This window comes from Schistocerca nitens, chromosome 2 (assembly GCF_023898315.1).
Source record: "Schistocerca nitens isolate TAMUIC-IGC-003100 chromosome 2, iqSchNite1.1, whole genome shotgun sequence".
In the NCBI taxonomy this organism is placed as follows: domain Eukaryota; kingdom Metazoa; phylum Arthropoda; class Insecta; order Orthoptera; family Acrididae; genus Schistocerca; species Schistocerca nitens.
Genome location: NC_064615.1, coordinates 573,344,357 through 573,358,175, shown reverse-complemented (window position 1 = coordinate 573,358,175; position 13,819 = coordinate 573,344,357). Strand labels below are relative to the sequence as shown.

Genomic DNA, 13,819 nt, shown 5'->3' with positions numbered 1-13,819 from the left:
CCATAGTGCTCAGAGCCACTTGAACCATTTTGGTCAACAATTTCGAGTCGTGTAGAGCCAAAAATTGTTTCAGTCGCCTGTCAGAAGCTTCTGTCGTGTACCAACTCTCCACACCGATTAAAAAATGGTGTTTTAAAGCAATTATGGTAGTGCTACATATTGTTGTGGGTACGTTTTCTCAATCTAGCACCTCTCAAAAGAAAGTGTGGGTAAAACATATACGTGTTACGCTTACAATACAACAAAAGCTTGAGATCATTAAACGGACTGAGAAAGGTGAGAATAGAGATAAGTTTATGGAAGAATATAGTAAGATTATGGAAGAATGTGAAGTCTGTTCTTTTAAAGTCCATGATATTAAACTAAATAAAAGTGCACTTCAAAAGTTTGCCTCACTTTCAATTGCAGTAAAAGACACTGAATATTGAAAAACTTTGAAAAAGCCCAAACTACACTCCTGGAAATGGAAAAAAGAACACATTGACACCGGTGTGTCAGACCCACCATACTTGCTCCGGACACTGCGAGAGGGCTGTACAAGCAATGATCACACGCACGGCACAGCGGACACACCAGGAACCGCGGTGTTGGCCGTCGAATGGCGCTAGCTGCGCAGCATTTGTGCACCGCCGCCGTCAGTGTCAGCCAGTTTGCCGTGGCATACGGAGCTCCATCGCAGTCTTTAACACTGGTAGCATGCCGCGACAGCGTGGACGTGAACCGTATGTGCAGTTGACGGACTTTGAGCGAGGGCGTATAGTGGGCATGCGGGAGGCCGGGTAGACGTACCGCCGAATTGCTCAACACGTGGGGCGTGAGGTCTCCACAGTACATCGATGTTGTCGCCAGTGGTCGGCGGAAGGTGCACGTGCCCGTCGACCTGGGACCGAACCGCAGCGACGCACGGATGCACGCCAAGACCGTAGGATCCTACGCAGTGCCGTAGCGGACCGCACCGCCACTTCCCAGCAAATTAGGGACACTGTTGCTCCTGGGGTATCGGCGAGGACCATTCGCAACCGTCTCCATGAAGCTGGGCTACGGTCCCGCACACCGTTAGGCCGTCTTCCGCTCACGCCCCAACATCGTGCAGCCCGCCTCCAGTGGTGTCGCGACAGGCGTGAATGGAGGGACGAATGGAGACGTGTCGTCTTCAGCGATGAGAGTCGCTTCTGCCTTGGTGCCAATGATGGTCGTATGCGTGTTTGGCGCCGTGCAGGTGAGCGCCACAATCAGGACTGCATACGACCGAGGCACACAGGGCCAACACCCGGCATCATGGTGTGGGGAGCGATCTCCTACACTGGCCGTACACCACTGGTGATCGTCGAGGGGACACTGAATAGTGCACGGTACATCCAAACCGTCATCGAACCCATCGTTCTACCATTCCTAGACCGGCAAGGGAACTTGCTGTTCCAACAGGACAATGCACGTCCGCATGTATCCCGTGCCACCCAACGTGCTCTAGAAGGTGTAAGTCAACAACCCTGGCCAGCAAGATCTCCGGATCTGTCCCCCATTGAGCATGTTTGGGACTGGATGAAGCGTCGTCTCACGCGGTCTGCACGTCCAGCACGAACGCTGGTCCAACTGAGGCGCCAGGTGGAAATGGCATGGCACGCCATTCCACAGGACTACATCCAGCATCTCTACGATCGTCTCCATGGGAGAATAGCAGCCTGCATTGCTGCGAAAGGTGGATATACACTGTACTAGTGCCGACATTGTGCATGCTCTGTTGCCTGTGTCTATGTGCCTGTGGTTCTGTCAGTGTGATCATGTGATGTATCTGACCCCAGGAATGTGTCAATAAAGTTTCCCCTTCCTGGGACAATGAATTCACGGTGTTCTTATTTCAATTTCCAGGAGTGTAGATCTGTTGGATGAAATTTTGTACATGTAGTCCTGTGCCGAAAATGTCTGAAGGAAAACTAGTAACTAGGCTTATGATTAAGGAAAAAGGTAAACACTTACGTGATGAGTTGGGATTACGTGTGTTTCCTTACGGTTGGCTACACCGATTCAAAACTCGTGGAATTCGGAAGGTTGACGTAGGTGGGGAGTTCGGCAGATCAAAATGCAGCTGAAGAATACAGAGAAACTTTTCTCGGTTTGGTTAAACATAATAACTTAACTGCTAGTCAAACCTACAATACCGATGAAACGCGACTGCCTTGGCGTTGTTTACCTAATTAAACTTTGATTGGTAAAGATGTAGTAGAGGTAGCGGTGGTATGAAGGTCCCCCGTAGGTAATCTGCGTTTCCCAAGTACGCAATAAACAACAAGGCGCATTCTGTTCGTGAATGCATCCGGTGCTTCTACTAGTTCGTAGTAGAGATAGGTCGAACTCGTTCATTCCTGTGAACTGCTTCATTCATTTCACTCTTTGCCGTGAAGCGTTCAAATGAAGTAGTTCATTCGTGAAGTACGGAAGCCTGGCGAAGTTGCCCAGTTCGCCGCTCAGCCGCTGCTTCGCTTCGCTCGTACAATAAAGCTTCGTAATACTTCACAATTTTGCCAACAGATGGCGGAACTATGGAGTAACGTGCACGCAACGTTTTATGCTCTTAACAGCGTCTGAGTTAACTTAAATAGAGCATGGTCGAAGGGGACAAAGGAAAGATAAACAGAGAAGGTACTACATTTAATCTTGCTCGACATTTTCTCATGAAGCGCCCAAAAAAGTCTTTATCTGCCAAATGAAACATTATTTGTTGTATTCATAGACAGAAAAATAGGGCTACCAACGAAATGCAGTCCAATTTTATGTTCCTTTTAAAATTTAATCCAAAATACACTCTTGGAAATTGAAATAAGAACACCGTGAATTCATTGTCCCAGGAAGGGGAAACTTTATTGACACATTCCTGGGGTCAGATACATCACATGATCACACTGACAGAACCACAGGCACATAGACACAGGCAACAGAGCATGCACAATGTCGGCACTAGTACAGTGTATATCCACCTTTCGCAGCAATGCAGGCTGCTATTCTCCCATGGAGACGATCGTAGAGATGCTGGATGTAGTCCTGTGCAACGGCTTGCCATGCCATTTCCACCTGGCGCCTCAGTTGGACCAGCGTTCGTGCTGGACGTGCAGACCGCGTGAGACGACGCTTCATCCAGTCCCAAACATGCTCAATGGGGGACAGATCCGGAGATCTTGCTGGCCAGGGTAGTTGACTTACACCTTCTAGAGCACGTTGGGTGGCACGGGATACATGCGGACGTGCATTGTCCTGTTGGAACAGCAAGTTCCCTTGCCGGTCTAGGAATGGTAGAACGATGGGTTCGATGACGGTTTGGATGTACCGTGCACTATTCAGTGTCCCCTCGACGATCACCAGTGGTGTACGGCCAGTGTAGGAGATCGCTCCCCACACCATGATGCCGGGTGTTGGCCCTGTGTGCCTCGGTCGTATGCAGTCCTGATTGTGGCGCTCACCTGCACGGCGCCAAACACGCATACGACCATCATTGGCACCAAGGCAGAAGCGACTCTCATCGCTGAAGACGACACGTCTCCATTCGTCCCTCCATTCACGCCTGTCGCGACACCACTGGAGGCGGGCTGCACGATGTTGGGGCGTGAGCGGAAGACGGCTTAACGGTGTGCGGGACCGTAGCCCAGCTTCATGGAGACGGTTGCGAGTGGTCCTCGCCGATACCCCAGGAGCAACAGTGTCTCTAATTTGCTGGGAAGTGGCGGTGCGGTCCGCTACGGCACTGCGTAGGATCCTACGGTCTTGGCGTGCATCCGTGCGTCGCTGCGGTCCGGTCCCAGGTCGACGGGCACGTGCACCTTCCGCCGACCACTGGCGACAACATCGATGTACTGTGGAGACCTCACGCCCCACGTGTTGAGCAATTCGGCGGTACGTCCACCCGGCCTCCCGCATGCCCACTATACGCCCTCGCTCAAAGTCCGTCAACTGCACATACGGTTCACGTCCACGCTGTCGCGGCATGCTACCAGTGTTAAAGACTGCGATGGAGCTCCGTATGCCACGGCAAACTGGCTGACAGTGACGGCGGCGGTGCACAAATGCTGCGCAGCTAGCGCCATTCGACGGCCAACACCGCGGTTCCTGGTGTGTCCGCTGTGCCGTGCGTGTGATCATTGCTTGTACAGCCCTCTCGCAGTGTCCGGAGCAAGTATTGTGGGTCTGACACACTGGTGTCAATGTGTTCTTTTTTCCATTTCCAGGAGTGTAGAATGAGTCTGTTTAACAGTGTCACAAAGTCTATATACCTACGTTAAGTAATTATTCAGAAGTTTTCCTGTAGATTTTATTTTTGTTGAGAATAATAACCCACCAGATTCAAAACGTAAACTTTCACCTGTACTCATTGGTACGATTTCAGGTAAAATACCTCTTTCAGTGTTATTAACAAACCTTTTATTTTCATGTTGGCTGTGCGTGCTCACACAGCCAGCCTCTTCGTTTGTATGTTTAATATTTATTTGTCTTCAAGCGCTGCCAAAGGTAGGCTACCCGTAGACGCGTAGTATAACTGCACAAATAGTCACGGCCCACAGGTAACGATGTCAGCAGTGCAGGTAGCAGCTGACGCTGCCTTCCCCTCGCCCCTCAGCACCACCACCCTTCCTAACCCAATCGTTCCCCACAAACACCGCGCGATTCGTCGACAGGCAGTAGAGGGAGGACTGAAGTGAAGGGAGAATGAGTGAGTGAACTAGAAGAAAGTGTGGAGTGTGCTATCTGTGAAGAGTCTGAAGTACCAGTTCATTGAAATTGAGTGGTTAGTTCACACTTCACTGGAGTGAAGCGTTCTTTTGAACAACTCATTCACGAGCTCCCCATCACTAGTTCGTAGTTTCCCCTGTAGAGCGCTGAGTCAGTAGCTAGTTTCACCAGCCTGCAGCGAGGTTATTTTCTTTTCACCGCTGTCAAAAACTTTGTGAGGTAGGCATTTGTAGCATTATTACTGTAATTATACTTGTGAAAGTGATCTTTATGATATTTTTGTTCTATTGCACATGTATCAAAGATTATGTTGTTGTATTAATGTTGTAATTTACGATTGAGGTTAGACGAGGATAAGTTTTTTTCACACTATTGGTATTATCATCCCCCAAAACAAAAGGGGTCAAAATTAGAATCACTACAGAGCTTCTGTTCAATTTTATGTTGCAGATTCCCCGTAGGAGGAAACGAAAAAGAAAAACTTGGGATAAACAAGACATGGTAAGAGTTTTACAGGTGCGGTCAGAGAAAACAGTGGGCATAACAAAGGCAGCAAAATCGTCTTCTGTATCTAGACCTATTGAAGAAGCATTTAGTCGAAAAATCGGAAGGAAGCCAATTTTGTCTGCTAATACGGAAGACGAACTTATTAAATATTTAATTAAAATTGAATCTAAATTATATGGCCTCACAAAGACGATGTGCAGCGTTTATATTTCCATTTATACAAGAAAAATGGAATCTCACATTCATTCAGCAGTGAAGTTGCAGGATGTGGGGTCGACAGAAGCGTCCGTTCCAACGCGTCGGCTTTGACCCGTGACGTAAGGGTGTTGTCGTGTGTGCCGTCATGACGGCGCGGAGTTTGGTTTGAGTGTGGCTGTCTCCAGTTCCGTTTTATCTTATTTTATTTACTTTTCTGATCTGTTCGTTCTATCTCGTGAGATTTTTTTTAAAATTTAAAAACACTTATTACTTATTTTAATTATGTTTCCTCGAATTTCTGTTTTAGTTTATTATATTTATATTTCTGATCTGTTCGTTCTATCCCGTGAGATTTTTTTTTTTTTAAAGACAAAAAACACTAATCAGCTACTGAAGCATCTTTATCTTCTATGGGTTGCAGGGGTTACGACCCCTGGGGAGGTGGGTGGGTATTCATGCATGGCTGTCTTCACTTACACGTTGTAGCTACGCAAGGCGTCTAAATTTGTTTATATTTAATTTGCCTCCCACCCAAAACACCCCATTTCCCGCGCTTGTCCCGTTAGTGTCATTAGGCTTCTTGTGGAAAGTGTGTGTGTGTGTGTTTTTGTTTCCGCCATATTTGTGACGTCATGGGTCAAAGCAGACGGGTGGGATCGGACGCTTCCGTATTTCCCTGGAAATACGGTAGCGTCCGATCCCACCCGTCTGCTTTGACCCATGACGTCACAAATATGGCGGAAACAAAATCAAACTCCGCGCCGTCATGACGTCACACACGACAACACCCCTACGTCACGGGTCAAAGCCGACGCGTTGGATCGGACACTTCTGTCGACCCGCCAGTATTTCACAGTGTCAGGAATTTACTCTTAAACTGACTGGTTTTTGGTGAATCCAGGTTTTCTTCCTCTGGGGGCAACATGTCATAGTTAGATTTGTGAAGTCTCCAACAACAGTGGAATGCTTTCTATTATTATTATTCTGGATTTACAATGTGAGTACATTTTTCCAGCACCTATTCTAGATTACAGTAAGTCACTAATTATTGTTCTCCACTCTTCTCTATTTGTCCATAAATCTTCAGGAATGTTGTTCTTCCTCATTGCTGACTGAACTCCCTGTATCCATGTATCAGGTGGTCGTCCCCTTTTTCTTCTTCCAATTGGTACCCAGTCGATTATGCATTTTGGTAGCCATTCCTGTTCCATTCGTCTGATGTGTCCATACCATTTAAGTTGTTTGTGCTCGATGAAATCAATAATTGAATTTTTACATTTCATCTTGTCTCTGATTACTTCATTTCTTATTCTTTCTCGTCTTGATGTTCTTGCTGAACGTCTCCAGAAATCCATTTCTGTGGCTAATAATTTTGATTTCAGTTGCCATTTTGTTGTCCACACTTCTGAACCATATGTAATAATGCTCCTAACTTTCTCTAAAGGATAAATTGCTATTGATTCTTCTGAAGAGGTGAAATCTACAAATTCTGTTGGGACCTCAAATAATTTCAACCACAATATTTTGCCATGTTCTTGGGATATAGAAGAAGCTGGCCCCTCCAGACTTTGCACATCAGTGAAACCTAAAGTAGCTCTTACACCAGGAGACATTTGGCCCATTTCAAAGCCCAAACAAAAAATGACATACAAAGGCCCTAAGTTTATAAAAGTTGCTTTAATATCATCATCTCCATGTAAAGTGGTGCTATTTAATGCAGAACAGAGGAGAGCAGAGAAAGAATGTAAAAGGAAATTCAAAGAATTTGTGAAAGTGTCGTGAAAGAATCTAGGACGGAGCTTGTAAGAGAAAGGAAGTCACCATACCAAGTGGAGAACAAGAAATCAACGGTAATAATAATAATAATAATAATAGGGCTAATAACAGATTCCCAAGAAGTTTGCAAGAGAAAATTGGTTCTATCACTCAGAGATTTTGATGGCGAGTCATGGTATTCAGACTTAGATTCGGGTGAGTCCGATCCTGAAGCTGCATTTGATGTTAGCAAGCCTATCAGTGATGACACTGCTTGCCTCTGTGTGATGTGATGTATACAGAAGATGGTGTTGATGAACTGTGGGTGTAGCGTATGCTCTCTGAAATGTCAGCTCATAGTGAGTGTGCCGGTTGTAAAACTTAATTTATGCAGTTATAAGACTAATTTATGTGTGTGATTTGTGTAAATAGATAAAGTGTTTTTCAAAGTATTGAAGCTATAAGAATCTTGTTAAACACGATTTTTTAAAATAAATCTAAGTGAGGGGATGATCTCCAAGTAGAATTGTACATTGTACACTCTTATAATTATATTTGATTTAATAAAACTGTCTTTCTTGCAAATTCTGGTTTAATATTTTGAATTTATCCCATGGGGCTCAGATTACCAGCAAAATATTTTTCCCAGATTGTGCAGGGGTCCATAAAACAAATTGTATTTTTTTTTTGCCTCAAGCAACATTCCTCAAAAATTGTTGTATAAATAAATCAAAGACATGACACAGTATGTGCACAGCAGCTCTTATATAGATAGGAAAGAAATTGTGGCAATATGTATGAAAAATCAAAATTATACCACCTCTTCCTCTATGTGTTGGCTGATTATAGTCCACTTGGTACCAGCAGGTAATGCCGGCGACACCAGTGGACTTGTTGCCAGATGAGATGCTGCTAGAGATCCTGTCACGGCTGTCGGTGGACGAGTTACTGGGTGCTGCCTCTCGCGTCTGCTCCCGCTGGGAGCGGCTGTGCCTGGAGGTGGCTGTGTGGCGTCGCTCTGGTGGCGGGCTCTGCTACCACGGCACCTCCGACTGGCCCTCCCCTGCAAAGGCACCCAGACCCACCATCTGCATATATGCCCGCGATGATGTCGGCCGTGTTCTTGGGGAGGTATTGGTTACCATTATGATTTGTTATTGTAAAGGCATCAAGTGCATGCACATTCACAGAAAATTATCTGAGATGGGGGCAAGATTCTAAAATTTCCAGTTCTTGCTCAGTTGATTCAATGAGGGGGACAAAAGTTTATTTTATGGACATCCACAGCTAAAAGACTTCATGTTGAGTAAAAAGCTCCTCTGCAGGTGTATTGTTACTTTATTTAAAAAGTGCAACCAGTTTTGTAACATTAGTTACATCATTAGGTGGAGTTATGAATAGAAAGAGCCATGAAAGAATTCCAGGAAGTGACAACCTTGGTTAGAAAGAATGTCAGATCATTGACGTAATTGGCTGAATGCAATTAATCTGACATTTGGTGATGACCAATACTTACAACATGATACTGGAGTAAAAAAATCTTATACTTTTCCCCCCAATTTCTAGAATTTCCCTCCATTCTAAACATTGTGTCACAGCCCACAATAGACTAGTGTAGAAGGGGAGCAATGTGTGAAGGGCCCCTAGGCATGTGGCACAGTTGCAGAAGAGCTAAGGTGGACTCTTGAATGTGAGAAAAATTCTAGGATTTGGGTCAGTACAAGATTACAAATTCAGATACTACAATGAAACTTATAAACTGGTCACCATTAGAGGCTTAAATGGGAAACTATTAAAAATATCAAAACTCTTTGAAAAACTTAAAGGGGAGGGACTCATGAAATATCAGACCATAAAAAGACCCAGGAGGGCGTGATATGGTTCAAATGGCTCTAAGCACTGTGGGACTTAACATTTGAGGTCATCAGTCCCCTAGACTTAGAACTACTTAAACCTAAATAACCTAAGGACATCACACACACCCATGCCCGAGGCAGGATTCGAACCTGCGACCGTAGCGGTTGCGCGGTAGGGCATAATACATTAGGTAAATGTACTACTAAAATCTTCTCATATCATAGAGTTCCGTGCTATGGTAGTATTTCATGTTGTGTGGGTAAACAGCCTTTAACGTGTAAGATTGTCCCATTATACTTCATTCCCAGGAATAATGGGGAGAGATTCACACGTAGGGAAAAGAACGAATCGAGGGTGATCCTTTCAAGTCTCCAGGGGTTTACTGAATTATATGTAATGACTCCCTGAATGAATATATCAGCCAGGTGGGTAGATTTAGAGAACATTCGTCTGGCTTGGGTTCTAACTCAGCTTTGGGATCTCTTTTTTCCGAAGCAGGTAGCTCTGTTACCAGACATTTTGTCCAACCTCTCGATGTTGCATAGGGAACGTAAAGGCAGTGTGCCTAATGGTCTAGAAGAGCTAGAGATGTACCATGCCTAAAAACAATTTTCTAGCTGTAGTCTCATCACCAAACTTGAATTGAAACATAAATTGAGCGTAGCTAATTTTGATTATATCAATGAATAACCCAGCCCATTTACCTGTTTGTGCATAGCACATTGCCTCATTCTTTATCCCCCCCTTCATCAATGCATCATTGGTTTTTTTTATGATTTGATATTTTATGGGTCCTTCTCCTCTTAGTTTTAACATTTTTAATAGTTTACCACACTATGCTATTTATGCCCTCTAATAGTATACAGTTTACATGTTCTTTTGTGTCTGACTTTTTAACCTTGTGTTAACCCAATTCACACTCGAGAGTCTGCCATAGCTCTTCTGGACATGCGACACCTGTCTAGTGGCCCAGCGTATATTTCTGTGCTAGTTTTCGGTCAGCTGTGGTGCTAGCCTGTACTCCACTTGTCAGATCCAGTTTTTCCTTTTTTCTGTTTTCTTTCGTTCCTCTCATCACACTGTACTTTAAAAGTTTATTTATATATCGTTTTAGATTCTGCTCATCAGCCCCCCTTCTACATGGGTCTGTCATGGGCTGTGACATCGTTTTTAGAACGGAGGGAAATTCTACAGATCAGGGGAGAAAGTTTAATATCAATTGTACTACAGTATCATGCTGTAATTGTAAGTATAAGTCATTGCCATGTTTTATATTACTTGCATTCAGCCGTTTTTGGAAATGTTCTGATATTCTTTTTATCCAAGGTTGTCACTTCAGGGTATTATTTCACGGTTTCTTTTTATTCAGGACTTTATCTGATAATGTAACTAATGTTACAAAACTGGTTGTGCTTTTTAAAGTAATAATACAGATGCAGCAGTGTGTTTTAGTCAACACTGTCAGTGATTCTGATAATAAACGATTCTCCAAAAATGAAATTTGACACGAGCAGCACACAACGTTATCTATCTCAAACAACTGATAGGTATCCTGTCGTTGCTTTTAGGTAGAGTACATTGAAACCAAAATGGTAAGCATATTTTGTTAGCCTATGCTGGTACACTTTGCCTAGGCTGGTGCTAAGCAACATCGCACCAGCACACTTAAGAAGGCAGCAAGCCCTCACTTGGTTTTCTATGAGAGTACAGAATAATCATTCTCTTTCCATAAAAAATATCAGTCAGTGAGGTTCTGCAATCCGATTATCAAACAGTCTTGAGAACAACCTTGACCTTATTAGCCAGTAGCTTCTACCGTCTATCTGAATATTCAGTACTCCAGTGAGTCTTCTTGTGTGTCACAACCAACTGTCAAAGTCCCGGGCTTCAAACTTTCCTCGTGTATCCTGATTCAAACTGAATCAAATGAGATGTAGGACAGAAAGAATAGCTCCCACTTTCTACAATTGAGGTTGGCAGTTCTTTCCAATCTGTGAATGCAGCAAAGTTGTTCGGATGGTACCACATATTGAAGAACTACATCATTATATTATCTATTAATTTGTGTGTTCTCCCTTTTGTTTATGTAACTAGCTGTTTATAATTTCTTTCTTTGTAACTATTAATGTACTTTTTATTATTGTGGAGCATCAAATGCTAAATAAACAAACAAAATCAGTACAAGCAAAGTACATACACTGCCCAACAAAAGTTTTTGAATACTATCGTAAAATGTAGTCTACAATACTAGAGGTCACTTTGACCTAGGCACTTCATGCATTATCCAGTTAGAGCCAATATACTGGATGGTGATTACTACTGGCATGCTTTATGGCTGTTTCCCAATCATTTAAAAATAACGTGCTGCAGCAGGACACCCTGAGCAGTCCAGTATTAACAACAGTTTCATTCAGTTTGTGTTCAGCACTGCAATAACATGCCACATAGAAGCATACAACACTTGATAAAATCAGGATAGTGTATTTACTTTCAACCGGTCAAACAAAGCAAGATATTGCCAATCAGTTACATGTCAAAGTGGTGTGTCTAATGTGTGGAGAAAATGCAGAGAGATGGGAAATGTGAACAACAGGCATCATAGTGGTCATCCTTGTATGACAACACCAATGCAGGAGCTTTTCCTCCAACTGTCGGCTTGAGGCACCCAGCATCAACTGTCAGAAATATTGGAAATGACTTCTCCCGGGCAACAGGGATTCGTGTCTTAGAGCAAACAGTGCATAGATTGCATCAAGGTGGTCTTCAGTCCAGAAGATTGATGAGAAGTTTTGCACTGAACCAACCGAACTGACACAATTGGAGGACCAGTGCTCTTGCACATCAATATCCCTCTAATTCCAATCTGTAACAATTTGACTGGTCTCTGATAGCTCCAAGAGGTCCTACAAATGACTGCAAGGCGCTACAGATGTGAAGTCAGTGACAACTTCATCCTAGTTGTTGACAATGCAAGACCGCACCGTGCTCTACAGTGCGTTTAAAATAAGTTGCGACTTTGGACAGTTCAGTATGGAGTGAGTGGAGGGTAGCATAGTTGCCAGTGTGTGCTTGGCACATCAGCAGGTGATCACGGTATAATGCCAGGCATACTTGGTACGGAACCTGTCAGGCTTGCTTGACTGCATGAACAGTAAGCTGTGCAAGCCGGTCAGGGAGGAGAGGATTAGTATTTAACAGCCATTGACAATGATGTCATTAGAGATGGAGCACATCGTCAGATTAGGGAAGGATGGAGAAGGAAAGTGGCCATGCCCTCTTAAAGGAACCATCCTGGCATTTGCCTTAAATGATTTAGAGAAAGCACAGAAAACCTAAATCGGGATGGCCGGACATGGGTTTGAACCTTTGTCCTCCCGAATGCGAGTCCAGTGTGCTAACCACAGTGCTGCCCTGCTGCAAGCTGGCAAATCTGCTGTCTTAGTCAAATGATTTTGAAGAAACTATTTGGTAATAATCTCTCATTCTTGCACATCTTATAGTTTATTCATCAGTTTCATAATGTATGCCCTATCATTTTATTAGTGTCATAGTTATTCTGACATTTTGATAGTAGGTAAACTACTGCAAGAAATTCTTGGTTTGCAATGAAAAATAGGTATCGCTATGAATTTGTTTTTGGTGCATGTTAGGTTAAATTTTGCTACGTATTAAATGGAGATGATAAATTGAATTACTCTTTAAAGTTGGAAGGACATTGCTGTCTGTTTTCCAATCTTGAGAAAATGGAATGTATGTAAAGCGCTCCATGATGAACTTGTATGTCGGTGAAAAGACTAGAATGAAAGATTCATAAATTGCTCGTATCTCCTAAACAGTTTGAGGTATAGAAACAAGATTTTGGCAAATGATACTGTCCAAAGATGAGAGTGTTTTGCCATATGTGAAACTTCCATATCTACTGTGGTATTCAAACAACTACATATTTTTTCAGTGATGTAATTTAATTATTGAGGGCCATTGATAGCTGGTGAAACAAGAACTGCTGTGGGTTTTGTAACAATATAAGTGAAGAGGTTATAAGTTATTTTTTGTATTGCGAATGGGCTGTTCCATAAACTATTGACCTGACCTACACTCTGTTGTTAGTTTAATAATACACTGTTTCAGGATTCTGTTGCAATCTCAACTGCATTAGAATATTAGTGAGGTGAATATTTATAAACTCTGTTGTGTTTTGACAAAAGAAGCGGAAGTACTCCTCAAAACTCGTTACAGTCCTTCATGAATCAATGTCTCATCAACTACCTTCTTCATTTGGCTGACAACTTAAGCCTAGTCCTTTCGTGTAACCTTTGTGGTGGCTTCTTTTGTCAGCATTTCAACCTAAGTGAGCGTAAGCTTCTTGTTGTTTTCTGCCACATTATTTTTCACCTAGGCCCATATACTCTGTCAGATTTAAATGAGTATGATATGAAGGAAGCCTGATCAAACTATTCCCTTTACAATTAGCCAGTTCGTTGACCTGGTGGTGTGAAATTTTGACTTGTACGGCACTACAACTTCCATTAACTTCATCTTATACATGCTTCAACTTTACCTCAAGGAACATTTCTTTCTACCCAGAGTAAAATATCCACTTTCCTCGACTGCATTGTTGGAGCTTTATACATCACAACAGAGTGGTGTGGCGTTGTGTCCATTACTGTTGTCGAAATCTGTGGAATGTTTTGCAGCAGAACGTTATCTTCCTAGCTGGTGAACGTGTTCTTGGATGACACTTTTATTGCAAATTTTGTATTCAGATGTACTGCACTTTTGTTAC

At 43.3% G+C, this 13,819-nt stretch overlaps 2 protein-coding genes across 4 annotated transcripts in view; both read left to right on the top strand.

Annotated features, from left to right (window-relative positions):
• LOC126236614 (F-box/LRR-repeat protein fbxl-1-like) overlaps positions 1-13,819 on the top strand; it is a 119,746-nt gene that overhangs the window by 50,875 nt on the left and 55,052 nt on the right. For both annotated transcript variants that reach the window (XM_049946053.1, XM_049946052.1), the window contains exons 5-6: positions 5,170-5,220; positions 8,044-8,310. In XM_049946053.1, coding sequence (XP_049802010.1) covers positions 5,170-5,220; positions 8,044-8,310 — 318 coding nt within the window. The remainder of the gene's footprint in view (positions 1-5,169; positions 5,221-8,043; positions 8,311-13,819) is intronic.
• LOC126236615 (uncharacterized) overlaps positions 4,843-13,819 on the top strand; it is a 206,682-nt gene continuing 197,705 nt past the window's right edge. For both annotated transcript variants that reach the window (XM_049946057.1, XM_049946055.1), the window contains exon 1: positions 4,843-4,938. The gene's annotated coding sequence lies outside the window, so the exon portion shown is untranslated. The remainder of the gene's footprint in view (positions 4,939-13,819) is intronic.